At 22.3% G+C, this 22,207-nt stretch overlaps 2 protein-coding genes across 4 annotated transcripts; one reads left to right on the top strand and one right to left on the bottom strand.

Moving 5' to 3' along the window:
• Window positions 1–76: 76 nt before the first annotated feature.
• LOC122847610 (kinesin-like protein KIF2A) lies at window positions 77–18,768 on the top strand. 3 transcript variants are annotated; one of them, XM_044145408.1, is made up of 10 exons: window positions 77–685; window positions 9,298–9,392; window positions 10,675–10,770; window positions 11,732–11,851; window positions 12,420–12,450; window positions 13,166–13,646; window positions 13,726–14,941; window positions 15,026–15,200; window positions 16,983–17,078; window positions 17,820–18,294. In XM_044145408.1, the coding sequence occupies exons 1-10, from the start codon at window positions 625–627 to the stop codon at window positions 17,969–17,971; spliced, it is 2,523 nt and encodes an 840-aa protein (XP_044001343.1). In that variant the 5' UTR covers window positions 77–624; the 3' UTR covers window positions 17,972–18,294. The 3 variants fall into 3 exon arrangements, with proteins under 3 accessions (XP_044001343.1, XP_044001344.1, XP_044001345.1); XM_044145409.1 differs by lacking the exon at window positions 16,983–17,078; XM_044145410.1 differs by lacking the exons at window positions 11,732–11,851; window positions 16,983–17,078 and having other exon boundaries at window positions 17,820–18,768.
• Window positions 18,769–19,378: 610 nt separating this feature from the next.
• Window positions 19,379–22,170, bottom strand: LOC122847611 (protein adenylyltransferase Fic). Its single transcript, XM_044145411.1, has 4 exons — window positions 21,359–22,170; window positions 20,602–21,280; window positions 20,329–20,535; window positions 19,379–20,256 (listed from the first exon to the last, which is right to left on the bottom strand). The coding sequence occupies exons 1-4, from the start codon at window positions 21,567–21,569 to the stop codon at window positions 19,887–19,889; spliced, it is 1,467 nt and encodes a 488-aa protein (XP_044001346.1). The 5' UTR covers window positions 21,570–22,170; the 3' UTR covers window positions 19,379–19,886.
• Between the last annotated feature and the right edge of the window lie 37 nt (window positions 22,171–22,207).

Raw genomic sequence — 22,207 nt, 5'->3', positions numbered from 1 at the left:
AATCGCCATATTCTTTTTTTTTTTTTCCATGAATAATGGAACCAAGATGGCAACACAATCGTCGACGACCTCGCAATGCAATTTTCCGTTGTCAATAACGGACACTGGCAGTGATCCCGGCAGACCAGTCTACCTCCTTTAATAAACATCTAATCAATGTGTTGTTCAATAATATTATTAATTAATTCGTGATTATTATTATCCAATTAATTTTATAAATATTCAATATAAATTTTGAGTGTTATTTTTTTTTAATGGTCATCTAAATTGGAGGAGTGTTACAGAAAGGATCGGGCGTGCCTTTTTTTTTCTCTTTAATAATTTTTTTTTTTTTTTCATTTTTATTTCATTTTTTTCCCGTTTCAATGATATATACAAAGAAAATATAAACATACAAAATTTTACGGTAAATAATTATTAAATTGTGTTGAAATTTTATTTGAATGTGAAGCATTTTTAACCGTCATTTGCCGGCTCACCTTGGAGACAACAAAAAAAGAAAAAAAAAAAAAAAAAAATAGTCGTCAAGTTACAAAAAGTTATTTTACATTCAATTTTGGTCATTAACCCTGGACAATTATTATTAACAACATTTAAACAAGGATACATATTAATTTATTAATCATGGATCAAGGCGTGTGTAACATTGACATGGGAACCAGCATAAACATCAAGAGAACAGACGGTGAGTCAAATCCCGCCAAACAATTTTTTTACAATTTGCCAAAAAAAAAAGAAAAGGAAAAATGAAAACCTAACCTCAATAATTAATTGCTATTCATGAAATTCAACAACAAAATTAATTAAACAATTTTTAGCTATATTTTTAACCCTTATTTTGAGGTTAACATTTTGACTAAATATTTTCGATTTTTTTCTTTCTTTTTTTTTTTGACAAAAACAAGCGTGGGTTTTCTTTTTTTTTTTTTCTTCCATATTTGGAATGCATTTTATTTATTTTCTGGATTTTATCATAGGTAAAATGTTGTTGTTTCTATGGCGAAATTTACTCCAATTTTAAGCTAACTTTCTAAAGAAAAATTAGAAAAGAGGTTAAATTTTTTTGTCATATTATTGATGAATTGTTTATAATTTTATTGAAATTATTTTTTTATTATTAATTATGTAATTTAATAATTATTATTTTTAGATATGTCAATCGACTTTTTTTTTATTTTTCATGTGAACACAAGTGTTTTAGTAATATTTCGAAATTTTTATTATTGATAAATTTGAGGATGGAGCAAATTTATATAAATAAATAATAAAAAAATGATTTGCATAATGATGGATTTACACATGTTCATATCTTTATGATAAATCAACAATGTATTTTAAAATTAAAATGAGTTTAAATATCATTAAAGTTGATAGAAATAAATTTCGTTTTATCATTAAAAGTGTAATCGAAATTAACATCTTGAATAATTAGTAATTTTTTTTTTTTTATATTTATTTTTTATTTCTCTTTTTCTGTTGGATGATATTGTTGATTTATTTGCAATATTTATAAATTATTAATTTGCAAAATGAGCATTAATATTTATCACACCTTGTGTGCATATTTTGATGAAAAAAAATAATAATAAATTAGCAACACCAGACAGACTGCCACTTTTAATCTAGAACACTTTACAAGCCAAGTGATGCGAAAGAGCAATCCGTTATGTTATTAAATTTATCAAATAATTAACTAAATAATAATATTTTTAAATTATTTAATTTAATAATAAACAAGCCACGTTATTTTGCTTTTGTTGGTAAATTATTATCAAGTTGTTTTCTTTTTTTTTTTATAACCAGGTCACTTGGTAAAATTTGATAAAATCGATACTCAACACTTGATGGTATTTTAAATAAACTTTATAAATTTAAAAATTTATCAATTATTTATTAACAATAATTATAATAAATTATATAGAATTTTTTTTTTGTAATTATTGGTTTATTATTTTTCTGTAAATTGACCTATTTTTAAAAAAATATAAATTTTTTATTTTTAAATAGTTTTATTTATTTTTAAAATTTTTTATTTATAAATTATGTTATCTTAATTGTTTTAAAAATATATTCTATTCATATTCAACCCAATAATCATTTAAAAATAATTTTTATCAATAAAAATATCAAAATTATTGAAAAAAAACAAAAATTTTTTTTCATCATTTTTACGAGTTTTTTGTATTTTTAACTAAATTCATTTATTTATAAATTTTTTTATTGATAATTTATATTATCTCAATAATTTTAACACTAAATTCTATTAATATTTGCCTTAATAATTGATAAATAATAATTTTTATTACTAAAAATATAAAAATAATTGAAAAAAAAAAAAATTCTTTTTTCATCATTTTTACAAATCTTTTGTATTTTTAACTAGTTTTATTTATTTATAAATTTTTTTATTTATAAATTATCTTATCTTAATTGTTTTTAAAATAAATTCTATTCATATTTGCCCCAATAATTGATAAATAATCATTTTTATTACTAAAAATATCAAAATGATTTTAATATAAAAAAAAAATTTTAAAATAAAATTTTTGTGATTATTATTAAATACCGTTGTTGTTTATAATAATTTCAATGATAACATTAGATCAATATATACGCGTACGTGTGTCTGTAAGGTAATCTTTTTTTTTTTTTTTTTTATTTTGTATTTTTATAAACACAATCGTTGTCGAGTGAGTCACAGCATTCACCAAGAAAGGTCTGCGGGTTTCCCAACAACTCCTTCTCTTTCTCTCTTTTTTATATTCAATTTATTTAATTTTTACAACTATCTATCTCTGTTAAGTTCGTTAATACTTATACAAACACATACACATTTAAATTTTAACATAAACATGTAAAAATAAATATTACCAATAATAAACTTGATTTGTTGATTCATGATTTTTCATGCTGGTAGGATATGAACCGGGTAATTGTCAGTTGATAAATAAATCGATAACTCTTTCCTTTTTTTATCAACAAAAAAAAAATACATTAAACTAATCAATTACATTAACTAAGGTCAGTTTCATGATATATTTTATAGATAAAAACAAAATAATTAACTGATTTATTTTTTATTTTCAAATTTTAATTAATTTTCTTTCACTCAATTTCAATTAACTACTTTGATTAATAATTAAATTTTTTATTATTATTATTTTCATGACATATTGATTTAAAAGAAAAATTAATTTAATGATTAGTAATTATTGCTGGATATATTTCTTTTAATTAATGATTTAAAAAAATTATTTTTACTAGCTCTAAAATTAGATTGCATTATATTATTTTCATTTAATTTTAAAACCGTAATAATAATTAAACTGCCATCATCATACACACAACAGTTATTCACTTGTTACATGACGCACCCAAGTGCACTTGCAAAGTTGCAATTGCCTCAATTCTAAATGCATCTGGACAGTTGGCCAATTCTCTCGGTACATCGTAATCTAGATACCGCTAATAGCACCAACATTTAAAATAGATTCAATGGCTCGTGGGAATGTTACAAATTTTATAAATAAAAAAAAACATTTATGAATGTCATTGAATACCTTTGACAATAATTACTTTGACAATAATACAGCTAAATTTGCATGAAATATAAAATGACGTATAGAAAAAATAAAAAAAAATTTTTTTATTTTTTTTTTACTATCAACAATTAATCAAGGACAATTGAAAAAATATATTAAATAATAATTGGCATATTTAAAAAATATATTTACATCATCACCCACGTGTTTTTATATATTTATTTATTTATTTATTTAAATAACATAGTCGAGTGTGTAAAAAGAAGTTTGACAACTTTCTCTTGGATTTTTAAATTTTCTAGACGCGTGTTATTTATTTATAGTATCAATGGTATTTAAATTTATATGATTAATGAATTAAACATATTATTAACAACACCTGGAACAATTTTTATATTCAATTATTATAATTATTTATTTAATAAATAAATTAATACAATAATTACAATATTTATAAATTTTTTTTTCGAAATATAATGCAGTTTTGTAAATTAATTTATTTACATATGAAATGTTTTAAATAAAAATTATTTATGATTATTATTGCACTTGAGAATGATTACGTAATCGATAATAATTATTATTTTGTTGATAAATAATGTAATTTTGATAGGGGGGATTAATATAGCGGATAGTCCTTGTCGAAACTCGAGTGTCTGTTGACCATGTGGGCGATGTTGCCTTACATGGATCCATGATGTTGTTAATTTTTTTTTTTTTTTTTTATATATATTTTTCATGGACATTAATACTGGATCAAAGACAACAATTTATTATTCTTGCCTAAAAGAGATATTACGAGGAAAAAAAATAAAAACATAATTATGAAAATTTTTTTTTTTTCCTTTTTTTTTTTTTTTAAATTGAAAAATTCAAGTTTATATGATAATTAATGATAAAAAATTATCAAATTTTGATTTTTTATGTTTGTTGAATTATAAGCTTTGATAAAATACAAAAAAAAATTATTATTTATTGTTTTTTTTAATTGATATTTGATCAATTGCCAATTTTTAGAAAAATAAAATAAAAATATTTGGCAATTTGCCGGTTTGATTAAGTGTCTTTGACCTCAGTAATTTATCAAAATAAATTAATTGTTTATAAAAAAAAAAAAAGGCTATTAATTATTTTTAATATTTGTTAATGAATTTGAATTTTATTTATTTTTTTTGCTTTAAATTCAACCTTGAAAGTTAACTTGAAATTCGAAAAATAAAATTTTTTTGTAAATTAATTATTTTATTAAATTAATTGCTGGTAATTAATATTCAATTATATAATTTTTAATCAACTTTTTTTTTATGTTTTAATAATGTCGATAAATTGACTAGACTTTTTTTTTTTTTAACTTGTTTGTTGGTCTGATTGCTGGCGCCTCAGTTGTCAATTTGAAGAACTTTTTCCTCAACCAACTATTGGAAAAACAATAAATAAATAAATAAATAATTATTTGAAACTATTATTTATGTTTTCTAAAATTTATATATATAATTTAACTGTAAAAATCAATTGTTTTGTTTATATTTTTCTTCCGGTACATGCAATAATAATTGCAAAAGAAAGAAAAAAAAAAAAACAATAATTTATCAAAAGATTTTGTTGCTCTGATAGTATTGATTATTATTATAATTATTATTTTATTAATATATTATTATTTTGAAGATAAACAATGGAAAATTTATAATGAATAAAAATATTGAATTAGTAAAGGAAATAAATTGTTTGTTGAATTAAAAATCTTGAATTCTGTAAATGGTACTTTGGTGATTTTTTATTTTCATCAATGAAAACAAGTCTCGAGGACGATTACTAATTTTATTATTTTCAATAACTTGTTAATATATATGTCTCAAGTTACATTTGTGTATATTTTATCACATGGAAATCGTGTGAACTATTTATTATTAATAATATTATTACCATGATAAATGAAATGATATTACAAATTTAATTTACAATTTTCTATTCTTTCAATCTTTTATTTATTTATAAATAAAAATTATAATGTTTAATTTAAAAAATTACTATGAAGATTAACAATAATTCCTGTAGTGTTTAGAAAAAAAATAATAATAAACTTAATCAATTTAATTATCTAAGTAATAATAATAATAACAACAAAAGGAAAAATTTTTTTTTTAATTTTTTCTAAAACAATATATAAAGTATAAAAAAAAATGAGTTGGCTTAGTAAATGTGTTTGTGGTAGTAAAAAATAAACGTTAATAAATCAAAGAAATAATTAAAAAAAAAAAAAAAAAAAATTACGTGAAGATATTTATGCATTTATAATAGCAGTGATAATATAAAACAGAAAATTTCGATGAAAATTTAAATTTAAAAATACAAAATATCACTGAAATTTAAAAATATTATTTATAATTATTTTTCTTTATAGTCTACAAATTAGTTTGAAATATTATTATGATTATTATTAATAATTTGTCATTCGCAATGTGAAATAGGGGAGAGATATCCCGGATGTAGTTGTTTAAATTAAAACCCTTGCTCTCTAAACATTCATGTCTCCTCTGCTCGTTAATTCAAAAATCGAAAAATTAAATTTTAATATTGAAATTTTACTTATTTATTTATAATGCAATTGTATTTTTAAATATTCTATCGAAAAATAATCATCCAAATAAATAATTAGAGTATAATAATCGAAATTTATATACAAAAATTGAAATTTCGAAATCGAAAAATTAGCAAATTTCGAAATTTAAAAAATCGAAAATTCGAAAAATAATATTTAAATTAAAAAAATAAAATAATATTTCAATAACATTTATTTAAAACTATTGTTAAAAAATATTTTTTCTATTTTCAATGAAAATTTATAATTTAAAAATAATTTTTCTATTTTTTAATGAAAATTTATCATTTAAAAATATTTTCCACTTATTTCCACCTTCAATGCGACATAATATTTATAAATTTTTTTTTATATTTTTTATTCAACACATCATTGATTGCGCATTATTTTTAATATATATATTTATTCTCAGGGTCTCATCTTCTCTCTATTACACAACACAAAAACATACTCATCCTCGAAACGAAAAAAAGAAAAAAAAAAATATAAATAAAAACCATTTGCTCTTGAAGTAATTATCAACTTGATATTTTTATTTTTCCCAAGTTTTCTATGATGATCTAAATAAAGAATAGTTTTACACTATTTAAATAACCATTGATAATTAATATTAACACTTGTAATATAATTACAAACTACATTCAATGCTCCATCAATTGATCCAGTTTGTTCAGTCTCTGCTGGACCTGTCCTCTTTCCTCATCTATACAAAATTAAAATATCCATACAATAACCAACAAAAAAATAAACCATTTAAAACGACACATAAAAAAATAAGTTTATAATATTTATATTGCGTGTTGTGTATATTTAAAATAAACAAATTATCAATCTATTGATTCAACGAAATATCAACTATAGCAACCTGTCCAAACACAAAAAAAAAAACCTGATGGTTCAAGTGGGCGAGACTAATACAAGAAATAACCATTCAAAAAATAAAAAAACTAGCAATAAAAAAATTTACGTAGGATGTAGAATTAAGTACTACTTGTCAAGGTGTTTTTTAAAACAAATTTTGATTTTGTATTTGCAGTATTTGTTTGCGATGGTGATGTCGTGGTTTGTTTTTTTTTAATGCTCAGTATGTTGTGTTGTGTTACTTGACGGTTGATCGAACTTGCTGAGAATTTTTCTCTCAACAACAACAACCACTATCGTTAACCTACACTCAAATCAAACGACATCAAATTACCTTACCCAACGTTATAATAATAAATGACTTTATGAATCAGCGCACCGGCAATTCTATCAGTCGAACGTGAAGTGTAACTGCGCATGTACTAATAATTTTTTATTTTATATTTTTTTGCTTGACCTTCCAGTGATAATAGTTTTTTTAAAAAAAATATATTTAAATTTTATTTTATACTATTTTCTTTGTGGTTTTTTTAAAATTCAAATCTTTTTTGTTTGTCTTGATTTTTCGGTTATTTATTTTCGAATTTTCGATTTATTTTTTCATCAATTTTGTGTAGTGTTTATGGGATAATTTTGTGCTTCCTTTTTTTTTATATATATAACATTTTTCGTTTTTTTTTTTTGGCTTTTAAATTCCCCACATGGAATGAAGATTGTCTGGGAAAAGAAGAAAGGCATATCTATTTTTGTGTTTCAGAACGTCAATGTCCATGAACATTCACGCATTCATGATTAAACTAAAAGACATTTTAAACTTTATTTTTTAATTATTCATAAATATTATTGTGTAATTTAAATAATTAAAAAATATAATTGCCAAGTGTTTAGAAAAAAAAAACAACAAGCAAATAATGACAAAAAAATAGGCTAATATTTTTAAGATTTTTTTTAAAATACAATATAATAAAATATAAAAAATATGAATTGGTTTAGTAAATGTGTTTGTGGTAGTAAAAAAACAAATGTTAATAAATCAAAGAAAAAATTAAAAAAAAAAAAATTACGTGATGATGTTTATGCAATAAATGACAGTGATAATAAAACTGAAAATTTAGATGAAAATTTAAAAATACAAAATAATGATAAAAGTATTATTGAAATTAAAAAAAAAATTATTAATAATTTACATGATGATGATATTAATGTAACAGAGTGTTCAAATAATAATGAGGTTGAATTTTACGATTCATTGTCTGATGCTAGTCCAACTGGAACAATAAATAAATTAACAAATAAAAATAATATTAATATTGATGAAAATAAAGCTATTAATGTTGATAATTTCATAAATAAATTGCCATTATCATCAACTGATAAATCAATTGAAAATACAAATATAATATCAGTTAATAATTCGCCAAATTCAACATTAAATGATCATAAATTACAACATACAAATAATAAAAAAAAAATAAATAATATTGATGAAAAAAATTTAAAATTTGGTAAAAATTCTTGCAGTTTTTTAATTCAACTTGATGATGTTGATAAAAAACAAATTGATAATAAAAAAAAGGTTAATTCAATGATACCAAAACCAAGCAACAATAGTCATTTAAAAAAAAAACAAAATGGTATTAATATTTATATTTTTTAATATTTTAATAATTTAATTGATAAATAATTTTTTTTGTTTTTAAAGATTATGTTTTTCTTAATATTTTGGGTATTTAACATCTGTAGCTCAGTTGTCTGTTGACGGTTTCTAAATCCATCAACAGATTGTTCGAAAAAAAATCAAGGGAAATTTTTCTCATTGAAGTAGATAGTTGAAAAAAAAAATAAATTAAATAAGCCATCCGTGAATGAAACACGCCTCTGTATATCCTCCCCAAAATTATTTATTTGCTTTTAATAATAAATTTTATATACACATACATGTACTATAATACACGCACTAATACTGATTAATATATAAATTACAGAACGGAAATAAATGAGCAAAAGTCATTATGTTTTCTCTCATATAGCTATATTACTTAAAAATTGCCAGACAAGTTGATCTGTAATTTTACACCGCCCCTGTCTATACTGCTATGATGAATAAAAAAAATAATAATATATTAAAAATTTATAAAATAAAACCAGCTACTTGTTCGCGTTTCACATTTCGAAAAAACCCGTTACAACAAATGTGACAACAATATATATATGAAATATAATATTTAAAATTAAATGATGATGATAATTTATTAATTTTCATTTGATGAAGTAATTATTTATTTATTATTTTAGGCCGAGTACATTCAGCAATTGTATCTGGTGTCAACTGGGAACAGAGAAGTGTCACTGTAGAATGGTTCGAAAAAGGAGAGACCAAAGGAAAAGAGGTAAATAGATAAAAAAAACAATAAATTATTTACATTGTTTCAAGTGTGAATATATTAATTTTATATAATTTTAGAATAGCATATTTTATTTACCATAAGTAATTGTTAAACACACAATTTTTTTTTCGTTTTTTTTTGTCTTAATAAATTGATGAAAGTTTTACGAAAGGTTTTTTAAATTGCTAGAGAAATATTAAATCATTGAAAAATCATTGAGCCAATGAAATGACGTTATAAAAATTTAACAAGCTTTATTTTTATTATTGATATTATTTATTATTATTATTTATTGTTAATAAATAATATTAAATACATATCAAATGAAAATTTGTAAATTAAAATTAAACAATAATATTTTCATTATATTCAACATATTTTTTACTATTAAAAATTAATAGTTTATAATTATTATCATGTAGATACGCCTCTTTATTTTTAACACACGTGACATAAACTATTTTTACTATTACATCAAATATTGTCTAGCTGAAATACTTTCAAATGGGATAAACAAATTATTTATCAAAAAAAATTATTATACTTATTTCCTTGTTAGCTTTTTTTAATAAATAAAATTATTAAAATGGCACTTGTGTCTTTTTGACTCTAACACCACGATACTTTTAATGATGAAATAAATTAAATTCATAAATATTGTAGTTTAATTTAAAAATAAATAAATACACACGTTAGAAATATTTTTTTTAATTTAAAAAAATAATGTCAATCAACAACAAAATCGAAAAAAAATAACAAATTTCTTGACTCGTACCAATATATCTATTGCCTTTGAAAATAAAATAAAACGCTAATATTCTTTGATGTATCTTTGATTTTTTTGTTTTTCATTATCTCATTTTCTCATATTTTCTAAAAATAAAATAAACTCATAATTATTATAAATACTATGAATTTTTCGAGGTCATGGTTATAGAGTTTATTTTCACATGTGTGATTATGCAATGACTTTAAGATTAAAACAGTTTTGTATACCGGCATCATCATGATCAATTGAGAACGTTAGTCTATTTTCAACATTAGTTCGTTCCCGACAGACCAATTTGACGGGCTTTAAAACACCTTATATCAAATTCAATATATTAATCAACTAAGCTAAAAATCAATTTCATTATTATATTCATATCTTTCTTATTTTTTAATTATATATTATATTTATCATGTTTCATACAAGTATGATTCCAAGAAGAAAGGTTATAAATTTACAAAAAGCTTAATAATTTTATTATATCATTTATTTATTTATTTATTTATTTAATTTCAGGTTGAGATGGATGCTATTCTTGCTTTGAATCCAGAATTATTACCTAAATCAATGCCACCACCTCCAACAAATAATATCATTACAACAAGATCCAAGGTATGTTAATTAACAATAAATTTATTTATCTTCAAAAATATTTATCCTAATCGATACCAAGAATTTAAAAAAAAAAAAATCGAAAAATGATTCTAAAGTTAGAAAAAAAAACGAGTAAATAAGTTTTCTTTTAAAAAAAAGTTTCGTGAGTAAATAAGTTTATAAATTTATTGCAAGATTTTTTTTTTTTTTTATATACACATAGTACAAATATTTTTATTGACTTGGTACATAAAAATTTGTTGATACGTTACCTGGACTACCAGTTCTTAAATGTACCTATCGCTAGTTTACTAACTCGAGAATAATGTGCCGGTCTGTTGGCTTTGTTGTGCCTCATAAAATGTTTCAATATCTAATCGTCTTCCAGGTACATTATTGCAATAAAAAATTAAAAATAAAACACAAATTATAAATCTATTAAAATCAATTAACAAAATATTCTCATAAAATTTTTATATAATTTACTGTTATTAAAAAAAAAAAATCAGTAAAATGTGTTACGATAATAATTTTAGAAAAATATATTTTACATTATTAAATAAAATCAATTAATTATTTTAATAATTAATTATAAATATTATTATAATTAATTATTAATAATATATATTTTAAAATATTAATTGTTAATAATTTATCATTGTAATTAATTAACAAAAAAAAAAACAATAGAAAAAATATATTGCTCTTTTTTGTGTGGACGCTGCTGGATTACTCGAAACGTCATCAACATTATCAACATAATTATTTTATTATTTTTCCGTTTGTGTTTGTCAACTTTCCTTCTTGAAAAACGATTATGTTTAAATCATATTTGGTAAATTGTCAACTCCATAATTTATCCTATTCCTTGAATTTTAATTTAAAAAAAAAAAATGCTTTTTTTGTGTGTATACAACTTTATATTTCCATCCTGTTAATTATTATTTATTCATCATTGGATAATTATTATACATCAAAGGACTCGTCTGGTGATGATGATGATGAAGATCCAGATGATATGGATAACATGGATGATGGATTAGTTGGACGTTATGGAAATCAAACAACAAGAAATGGCGTAACTTCTGCAACATTATCTGTACGAAATATTCCTTGTAATCTGGTAACCTTCCTAATAAATACTGGAAAAAATAAAATTTAAATTACATCAAAATAAACAATTAACAATCAATAAATAATAATAAATTTTATTATTTTTAAAATCAATCATTAAACAATTAAAATTAAATAAAAACTTTTATTTTTTCCAGTAAAATAAAATAATCCAAATTCCTTTTTCATCAATTCAATTAATCAACTTACACTTGCACCTTTTTTTTTTTCATATAAATTTCCAACATTAACATACACAATTTACCATTAAAATAGCCATCATAATCATTGACAAGCACAATAATTAATTAAATTTTTACAACAAATAAAATGAGATTGCACATGAACAAAAAACAAAAACAAATTAGGACAAATTATTGCACACTCATTGGTGAACGTTATAATTATTTAAAAATTTATAAATTATTACAAGTAGGTGGTTCATCTTGGTCTAATGAATCAACAATTGCTTATTTTTTAATTTGCACATTTAGCACATGAATATTTATTTCAATATGATTAATAAATTGTTTTTTTTTTTACTTTTTTTCTAGCACTCATCAAGGCCTTCAATACCAGTCAAGGGTGAGAATAAATTTTAATATTATTTAAATCTATAGTTAAACAAGGATTTTTAGAATCAATTTTATGTTTTTTTATTTAAATGGGAGAGGCAAATAATAATGGTCAGTTGATGATGTGTGTTATACATTAAAATAAAGTAGTCACTCGGAAGGGGTGTGTTGATGAGAGGGATACATAATGTAGTAGTAAAAAAAAAACACAAAAAAAAAATGGAATTTGAATTATCTTGATTGTATGTATATTTTAAAAAGCACCTTGTATATGTATTTGTTATTTTATTCAAGTATGTTATTGTAACACTTTGTGTGTCTATTGATATTTGTGTAAGACTGTATTGAACACGCTATCAGTTAGTTTGGTGTCTAGGCCTTTATTACCTCTATACCAATGCAATTTACTGTAAACGCACAAGGGCAAGGACCCCAAGTTGCTTAAATTTATTTAGTGTAGTTTATACATTTACACGAGCTACATGTTTCATTATTATATTTCTTTTATTTTAAATAATTATTAAATATGAAATTTATAACGTGGTCAAATTTTTTTAAACGACGTAATCAAATTGTTGATGAAAAAACAAAAGCTGTTATTGCAATTGAAGCACCAGTTATTGTTAATAAAAAAAGTAAAATTTTAAAACAAAAAAAAATCATAAAATTTAAATGAAAAAAAAGTAATTATTATATATTAATTTGAATAATTGTTTTTTTTTTAGCTGGTTTAAATAGACAAATACCTCGTGGTGGTGGAAATAGAGTTACCAATATAATGCCACCAGTAACTGTTAATGGTAATAGTGATTCTGTATCTGGTTTAACAAGTCGTCGTGAATTAGAAAATATACCACCAACAGTACCAGTTTATACAAATTCAACATCATTAACTAAAAAACCACAAATAATACCACCACAGCATGTTTCACAACAACATATTCAACAACAACAGCAACAACAACAGCAACAGTTGCAACAACAACAACAACAACAGCAGCAACAACAGCAACAAGTTGTTAATTCACAAACAACACAAATTGAAAATGGAAGAGGAAGAAGATCAAATGTTGTAAAAGAAGTTGAAAGATTAAAGAAAAATCGTGAAGAAAGACGTCAACGACAAGCTGAACTTAAAGAAGAAAAAGAAGCACTAATGAATTTAGATCCTGGTAATCCAAATTGGGAATTTTTAGCAATGATAAGGTAATTTAAAAAAATTAAAATTTAAAATAAACTTGTTTATTAATTTTTATTAATAAATATATTTCAATTTTTCATTTAGAGAATATCAAAATAGCATTGATTTTCGACCATTACGTGAAACAGATAGTGTTGAAGATCATCAAATAACAGTATGTGTACGTAAACGTCCATTAAATCGTAAAGAATTAACACGTAAAGAAGTTGATGTTATAAGTGTACCAAATAAAGATCAAATGGTTGTACATGAACCAAAATCAAAAGTTGATTTAACAAAATATCTTGAAAATCAATTATTTCGTTTTGATTATGCATTTGATGAAACTTGTACAAATGAAATTGTTTATAAATATACAGCAAAACCACTTGTACAAACAATATTTGATGGTGGTATGGCAACATGTTTTGCATATGGACAAACTGGTTCTGGTAAAACACATACAATGGGTGGTGATTTTAATGGTAAAACACAAGATTGTAAAAAAGGTATATATGCTATGGTTGCTAAAGATGTATTTAAATATCATAAATCACAAAAATATCGTTCAGCAAATTTAATAATATCAGCAAGTTTTTTTGAAATATATTCTGGTAAAGTATTTGATTTACTTGCTGATAAAGAAAAGCTACGTGTACTTGAAGATGGTAAACAACAAGTACAAATTGTTGGTTTAACTGAAAAAGTTGTTGAATCATGTGATGAAGTATTAAAATTAATTCAACATGGTAATAGTGCTAGAACAAGTGGACAAACATCAGCAAATACAAATTCATCAAGATCACATGCTGTATTTCAAATTATTGCTAGAGCAGCTGGTACACATAAAGTACATGGTAAATTTTCATTAATTGATTTAGCTGGTAATGAAAGAGGTGCTGATACATCATCAGCAAATCGTCAAACACGTATGGAAGGTGCTGAAATTAATAAAAGTTTACTTGCATTAAAAGAATGTATACGTGCACTTGGTAGAAAAGGTACACATTTACCATTTAGAGCAAGTAAATTAACACAAGTACTTAGAGATAGTTTTATTGGTGAAAATTCAAAAACATGTATGATTGCTATGATTAGTCCTGGTTTAAGTTCATGTGAACATTCACTTAATACACTTAGATATGCTGATCGTGTTAAAGAACTTGCTGCAACTGATCCAACTGAAGCAAAATTATCACCAACTGATGAAGATGATGATGACGATGATGAAGATGATGATGAAAGATTATTTAAAATTGAAGAAAATGCTAATGATAGTGTACTTTCTGAAAGTGATTTAGCACAATTAAGATCACTCAATGTAAGTAGCTGATATTTCATTTGTCTGGATTTCGTTTAACTATGTATAAAAGTATTTATTTTTTGTTTTGTTTTTAATTTACAGGAAGGTGAAATTTCACAAGATCTTTATACTTTTCACGAAGCTGTTTCTGCATTACAACAATTAGAAGAAGAAGTACTTGATTCACACAAAGCTGTTATGGATAAAACAACTAATTTTTTGAATGATGCACATGATGTTTTTAGTGCAACACATGAAGTTGATTATGATCAAGAATGTAAGTTAATTTTTACTATTTTTTATTTCTATCTATTTTATTTATATTATTATTTATGCATTTTAAATAATAAAAAAAACACCGATAAATTTAAATTTAAGTCAATTAAATTTTTCTTTTTTTACTTTTCAATAATTTATTTATAATTTTTTTGTTAAATACAAAATATCATGGTTATTTTGTCAATTAATAACATTGTTTACGGTAAAAAAAAAAAAGGAAAATTTTTTTTGAAATTAGTATTATTATATTTAATATATATATAACGATGAGGTAATAAAAAAAAAAAACTGAATACATCAACAACGCCTCGGGTTTCATGACAGATTCACAGTCTGACGAAATGACAGATCCCGACATCAATAAGAATGGATATTGGAGTGGATCTGAGGTTGATAATCTGGACACAACATTAGTTCACAACAACGACAACAACAAGAACAACAACAACGACATCAACAATAAAAATAAATATATAAAAAATAATATTAAAAAATTAAATTCACCATGGATAAATGAATTTAAAAAATCAACAAGTTCATTAAGTACAAATTCATCAATAAAATCAATGATAATTAAAATGACACCAAGAAATAAAACTAAAAAACGTAATAATTTTAATTTTACAACTAAAAAAAATATATTTGATAAAACAAATGGTTATTATACAAAAAAAAAAACACCAAGAGCAAGATGGCCAACAAATAATAAAACAAAATATTGCTGGACTGGTCGTTTTAATAATAATCAAAAAAAATTATATTATAATAATGATAATCAATCAAATATTTGTTCATTAACAAGAACACCAAGTCTTGATGAAAAACATTTTTTTTATGGTAATGATAATGATACAATGGCTAAAGTATTTCATTTGAATAATTATAAATTAAATAATCATGATGATAATGAAAAATTTAAACAACAAAATGATGATTTATTAATTGATGATGAAGAAATTAATGAAAATAATAAATTTGATGATAATATTAAAGAAAAAATTGATGAAAATAATAAAAATATTAAATGGAATCTTCATGATAATATTATAAATAATACAAATTTTTTTTTTGATAATAGTAATAAATATGATGAATATGAATTATATAATTTAACAAATGATAAACGTAAACAATATCGTGATAAATATAAAAATGTTGAAATTAAAAAAACATTTTATAAATCAGTTAAAGATTATTTATTAACTTTTATTGTTAATGTTGCGGTTTTTTCAGTTTTACCAATAATATATATATTATTTTTTATATTTATTCATAGAAATGATGAAGAAAAAATTGAATAAATTTTTCAAATATTTTTTCATAAGGCATTTAATAGTTAGGTTTAGATATAAGGAAGAAAAAAAATTAATCAAATTAATAAGTGCCATTTAAAAAAGTGCATTTAATATTTGCACGTATCAATTATATTTATATTTTATAAAAGAAAAAAATTATTGTTATATACATTAGTCATTAAAAGGGGGTTGATATATAAATTAGTTAATTACTTGGGATTTTGTTAAAGCTATTAAGCTAAATTTCAGCTATTTTTTGGCTGTTTTTTTTTTCATGCTAATTTTATTGGGCATGGAAAAACTGATTAGTAATATTTAAAGTTCAAGAATTTATTTACATTAAATTAATATTAGTTTGAAAAAAAATATACCAGTTAATTATGTAAATGATTTATTTGATTTTGACGAATTAATTTCCATATGATTTATTAATTTAATGAAAATTATTGTTATAATTGTCGATGTAATGCCAGAAAACCTTGCAGATATTAGACGGAAAAGAACAAAGTTTGAGTCTCCATATCTGATGAGGAAATTCTCCTTGGCTAGGCAACTACTTGAAAGAATACAATTTTCAAACGGTACGAAATTTAGTAAAAAACGTAGCTAATAAAAAGGAAAAAAAAAAATATAATAATATTGGAATTAAAGAGTAAATAATTGCTTAGTTAATTTAGTTACTAATCAGAATCACGTGTCATTAATTTATTTCATCAACTAAAATTGATTTAAAGAAAAACAAATTCATTTTTAATTTTTAGTGATAAATAAATGTTAAACTTTTTTCTTTTTCGTTTGTCAAGGTTCTGGTGCATTCCAGAATTAAAAAAAAAAAATAATTAATTATATTTAAACAAAATAAAAAAGACAGTTTACCTCGATGATTTTTTTTTTCTATTGCTTTTGCAAGACAAGTGTATATGATTTATATTTTATTGTTAATAAAATGTCGATTTATCGGATAAAATAATATTCAAATAATTTTTATATTTATATCTATCGAATGTACAATTCATTGACATAAAAAAAAACAACAATATCATTTACAGATAAATAAATAAAATGACTAATAATTGCATGTTTTACAGCTTATAATTTAAATATTTTTTCTCAATAACTAATCGAAACAATTGATTTTTTTTTTTTTTTATTGTATATTAATTTTTGAGCTATTAATTTATTTAAATGTATTTTTGTATTTTGTTATTAATTAATGCTTAAATAATTTACATTTTCATTGTTAAAATTTAATAAATAAAATAAAAGGATGGTTTGTTATTTTGGGCAGCCAGGTATATGGGATTAAATATTGTATTTTTCAGCGTACGCGTTAAAATGGGAACATCTACTTTTGGAACAACGTGATGCTTGTAATGCTGCATTGGAACAAGTCAGTCAATTTCGTAGTCAACTATTGCAAGAAGAGCAAATCAGCCAGAAGATGACACGCACCAACAATTCAAGATACAATTAAATTTAAAAAAACTAAATCCCAAAAGAAAATAATTTTAAAACAATATTAATTAAACAAAAAAAAAGACTACAGAAAATATTACAAACACACATTGCGTAATTAGTAATTTTTGATTAAATTATTTACAAAAATTTTCTGTCCTCTGCCAGTAACTCAAATTTATTACTATTAATTTTTTTTTTTTTCGTCATTTAAAAAACAATACTGCTTTAACTCTTGAAATATTCGAAATAATATCACAAAAAAAAAGATAAATATTGATCAATTTGATCGAGTGAATAATCGATTAAATATGAATCAATTACAAAATTTTTTTTTAAATTTTTAAATTTAAAAAATCTCAATGAATTCTCATTATTTTGTCCATGACATTTGTTTTTTTTTTTTCTAATTAAAATTTAGTTTTAAATATCGAGAACAAATAAAAAATAATTTTAAATAAAGCATGTATATTTTTTTAATTTCATTGCTTTTTTTTTTTTCTTTTTCATACATAAGACTAATTAATATTAGATTTTTTAATGATTAAAATAATTAATGAATTGTCTTGAAAAATTTAGAAATGAAAGAACAATATCTGTGTAATACAAATTTAGCTTGAAAAAATTGTCATTATTTTTTTTTTTTTAATGAAAAAAATATTTGCAAAATCATTTAAAAATAAACACAACATTTTTTTTTTGAATAAATAAAACGCCGGACGTTCTCTGATGATATTATGAACAAAAAAAAAATCAAAATCTTTGAACAAAAAAATTCCATGTATGTATTAAATATTGTCAAAAAAAAAAAAAAAACAATGTAAAATGATTAACAAAATAATTTCAAGAAGTAAATATAATTTAGCAAAAATGAAAAAAAAGAATTCAAAGCTTGATATTAGTTTTCGAGATTAAAAATTAAATAAAAATATAAAATAATTTGTCAAAGTATTCAGACGAGTATCACGTATTTATTGAGTATTCTTAAAATATTATTATTTTTTAATTATCAATTAATTTAACAATTCACATTCATTAATTTAACTCGTTCTGAATTTTTTGAAATACAAAATATTACTCGAGTCAACATCCAAAAAAAAGAATAAACAATTAAACCACCAAATAACGACTGAATAAAAAAGAAAAAGTTAAAAATAAAATAACACATTAAACAGGTGATATGAATTATTCAAGTGGGATTATTATTTTTTTTTTTTTCTATTTTGTTTAGAATTTAGTTTGTAGTTTTAATGTGTCCCTCAATTTGAGAATACTAAAATAATAATTAAACAAAAAAACAAGGCTAAATACTGTAAAATGATTAATATTTATGCTTTTTTTTTTTTAAATTTTGTTAATTATTATTTTCTCATTTCTCGACAATTGATAAATAATAGTGGCCTTTACGAGAAGACAAATGAGAATAAGTGAAAATTGTGTAAAATTTGTTAGACAATATTGCACATGATTGTTAGTGTTTTTTTTAATTATTTTTTTTTTTTTGCAACACTCATTGATGATCTTGATGTAACCAAGCATATCATTATCACAAAAAAATACGATAAAGAAATTAAAAAAATAAATAAAAAATTAAAACACATTGAATAAAAAAGATAAAAAAAAAACAATTTTTAGTTATTTTTTTTCTCATGAAATTGATGCAGCTTTAATTTTCAGGTAGATTTTTATTCAACGTAATTTACAATAATATAATTATCAACTTGACCAGCAAGTAAATAAATTACATTAGCATTTTTTAAAACAGGAAGATTCATAGTTAAATTTATAAATTATTAGTAAATATATTTACAAATTTTTCTAACTATATGTACATTAATTTTACTTTTTTTTTTTAGCTGAAGAATATTCTTCATTTGTTGAATTAAATATGTCAATACATTATCTAAATTATTATTCAAGCTGTTATTGTTATTTTAATCATCAAGAAAATCACCACTACCCTCAATGTCTAAAACAATTGTTCGATGATGATGATGACGATCTTTGATAATTGAATTTTGACTAAGAGCTGGTACTTCTTTTGAAAATTCAGTTGTTGCCCAAAGAAATAAATCCAATGTTTGTTCAGTACATTCAGCAATAAATCTAATAAATGGTCTAACATCACCACTATTCGCTAATTGTAAATATTCATAATACTTATGACGATGTTGTTTATGAATAATAACTGGTGGATAACCAGCTTGCATTAATATTGCATTCATTAATAGTCTTGATGTGCGTCCATTACCATCAGAAAATGGATGTATATGAACAAGTTTATAATGAGCCAATGCAGCATATCTAAAAAACATAAAAATAATAATTACATATCTAATAAACAAAATGATGCTATTATTAAATTTGTTTAATTACCTTACTGGATGCATTCTAATGGCCCTATCACTATTTAACCAACTAGCAAATTCTTCCATGAGAAAATGTATATCACCTGGTCCTGGTGGAATATGACCACCAACATAAACTTGTGTTCTTCTTAAATGTCCACCTTCAATTGGATCAACATGTCCTAAAACTCTTCTATGAATTTCCATAATATCCTTCAATGTTATTGATCCAATTCTAATAATTAAAAAAACAATTAATTAACACAAATCAATCAAGTATTAATGACAATGATAATTTTACCTATTAACTAATGTTGCATTAATGTATTTTAAAGCAGCATCAAGACCAATAATTTCATTATGTTCATCAATACTTTTACCAGCAACAGCAGTACGTGTTTCAACAATTGATCTTGTTTGTGCAAGATTCATTGTATTACCTTCAATACCAACAGTATGATATATATGTTGAAAATATGCTTCTTTTTTAGCACGATTTAATGCTGCATTATTATCTGGTATTGCTGTTAATGCATTACGTTTTTCATCAATTCTATTTAACATACGTTTATCAAGTTCTTCAACAACTCTTGCTGTTCTTTGTCTATTAACCATAGCACTTTCATGATTTGGTTCATATGTTAATGCACGTACATAATATTCATTAGCACGTATTATATCATTTTGTGTATGTTCTAAAAATTCACCATAATGATTTAAAACATCTGGATGTTGTGGTGCTAATGCAACAGCATGTTGAAATAATTTAATAGCTTTTTTTTGTTTACCACAATGTTTCATTTCAAGTGCTAGTTGTAATGATGTTATTGCTTCTGATACTGTTGTTTCATCATTTTCATTATTATCAAAATTATAATTATTATCATTTATTTCCAATGGAAGACCAATTGTGCTATCATCAATTATTGTTAAATCATTTTCTTTTGGTAATAATGCAAATTTACGTTTTTCTTGTTTATCTAAAAAGCCAAAAAATAAATACATTTATTAATAATAAATTTAACAAGCAATTGTTTATAATAGTAACAACAACTTACCATTAATTTCATTTGATAAATCATTGTCATTTATTTTTAAATATGTTGATAATGATGACAATGAAAATGCCAATATAATACCACAAAGTATCAATATTAATAATCCAGATAAATTATTATTAATTTTTATATTTAATTGTCTTTCATTATTATTTTTCATGTATTTTTTTTTATGCAATAAAATACATCCATTTCCACTGCTTGGTGACATTTTTTATCATCACAATGTATACTCAATAAATATATTGAAATAAAAATTTTTATCATCATTAAAATAAAGTAAATGTTTTGTTATTTATAATATAAATTTACACTGTTGATATTAAAAAATTTTTTTTATTAATAAACACATTGAAATGTTATCGAAAACTCATGTGGTAAATTTTCATTGGTCGAAATAGAAATATTTGTTGTTTAATAACCAATGAAATTTTATTTGGCCTATTTACACATAAATAATATAGATTATTTATTTATTATTATTTATTGTAAATAAACACTGTTATGCCAATTGTCAATTAAGTCACCATTTTTTTTTCTCAACCGGAAGTAACGTCATGATGACATATAGAAAAACAAAAAATAAATAAACAAAAATGGTGACTGAACACAATGACAGTTGGTAGCTGCACTATTATTAATCAACAAAACATTGAGTTGACAGTCTTAAAGACATTTGTTTTTTAATTTATTTGTTGTTTGACAAACAGCTGATTGTCCAGGAGTTTGCACTCGTGAAGAGGGTGTGTGTGTTTACATCTACACAATCTCAATGACATGTTTATCATTTGACAATTAATTATAAACTAAATATAGAAATTAAATAATAATAATAATAAAATTATTAAA

Source organism: Aphidius gifuensis, linkage group LG1, assembly GCF_014905175.1.
Source record: "Aphidius gifuensis isolate YNYX2018 linkage group LG1, ASM1490517v1, whole genome shotgun sequence".
NCBI classification, from domain to species: Eukaryota; Metazoa; Arthropoda; class Insecta; order Hymenoptera; family Braconidae; genus Aphidius; species Aphidius gifuensis.
The sequence above is the reverse complement of the archived record's forward strand: the minus strand, read 5'-3'. Positions and strand labels throughout refer to the sequence as shown.

Bases quoted from the DNA above. Each gene is read 5' to 3' on its own strand.
- LOC122847611 (XM_044145411.1), bottom strand. From the start codon at position 21,569: ATGTCACCAAGCAGTGGAAATGGATGTATTTTATTGCATAAAAAAAAA. The intron at 20,536-20,601 runs GTAAAATTATCA...TTTAATTATTAG, and splicing joins AATGCAACATTAGTTAATAG to AATTGGATCAATAACATTGA. The intron at 20,257-20,328 runs GTAATTAAACAA...TATGTTTTTTAG, and splicing joins ATTAGAATGCATCCAGTAAG to ATATGCTGCATTGGCTCATT.
- LOC122847610 (XM_044145408.1), top strand. From the start codon at position 625: ATGGATCAAGGCGTGTGTAACATTGACATGGGAACCAGCATAAACATC. The intron at 686-9,297 runs GTGAGTCAAATC...TTATTATTTTAG, and splicing joins AAACATCAAGAGAACAGACG to GCCGAGTACATTCAGCAATT. The intron at 11,852-12,419 runs GTACGAAATATT...CTTTTTTTCTAG, and splicing joins TAACTTCTGCAACATTATCT to CACTCATCAAGGCCTTCAAT.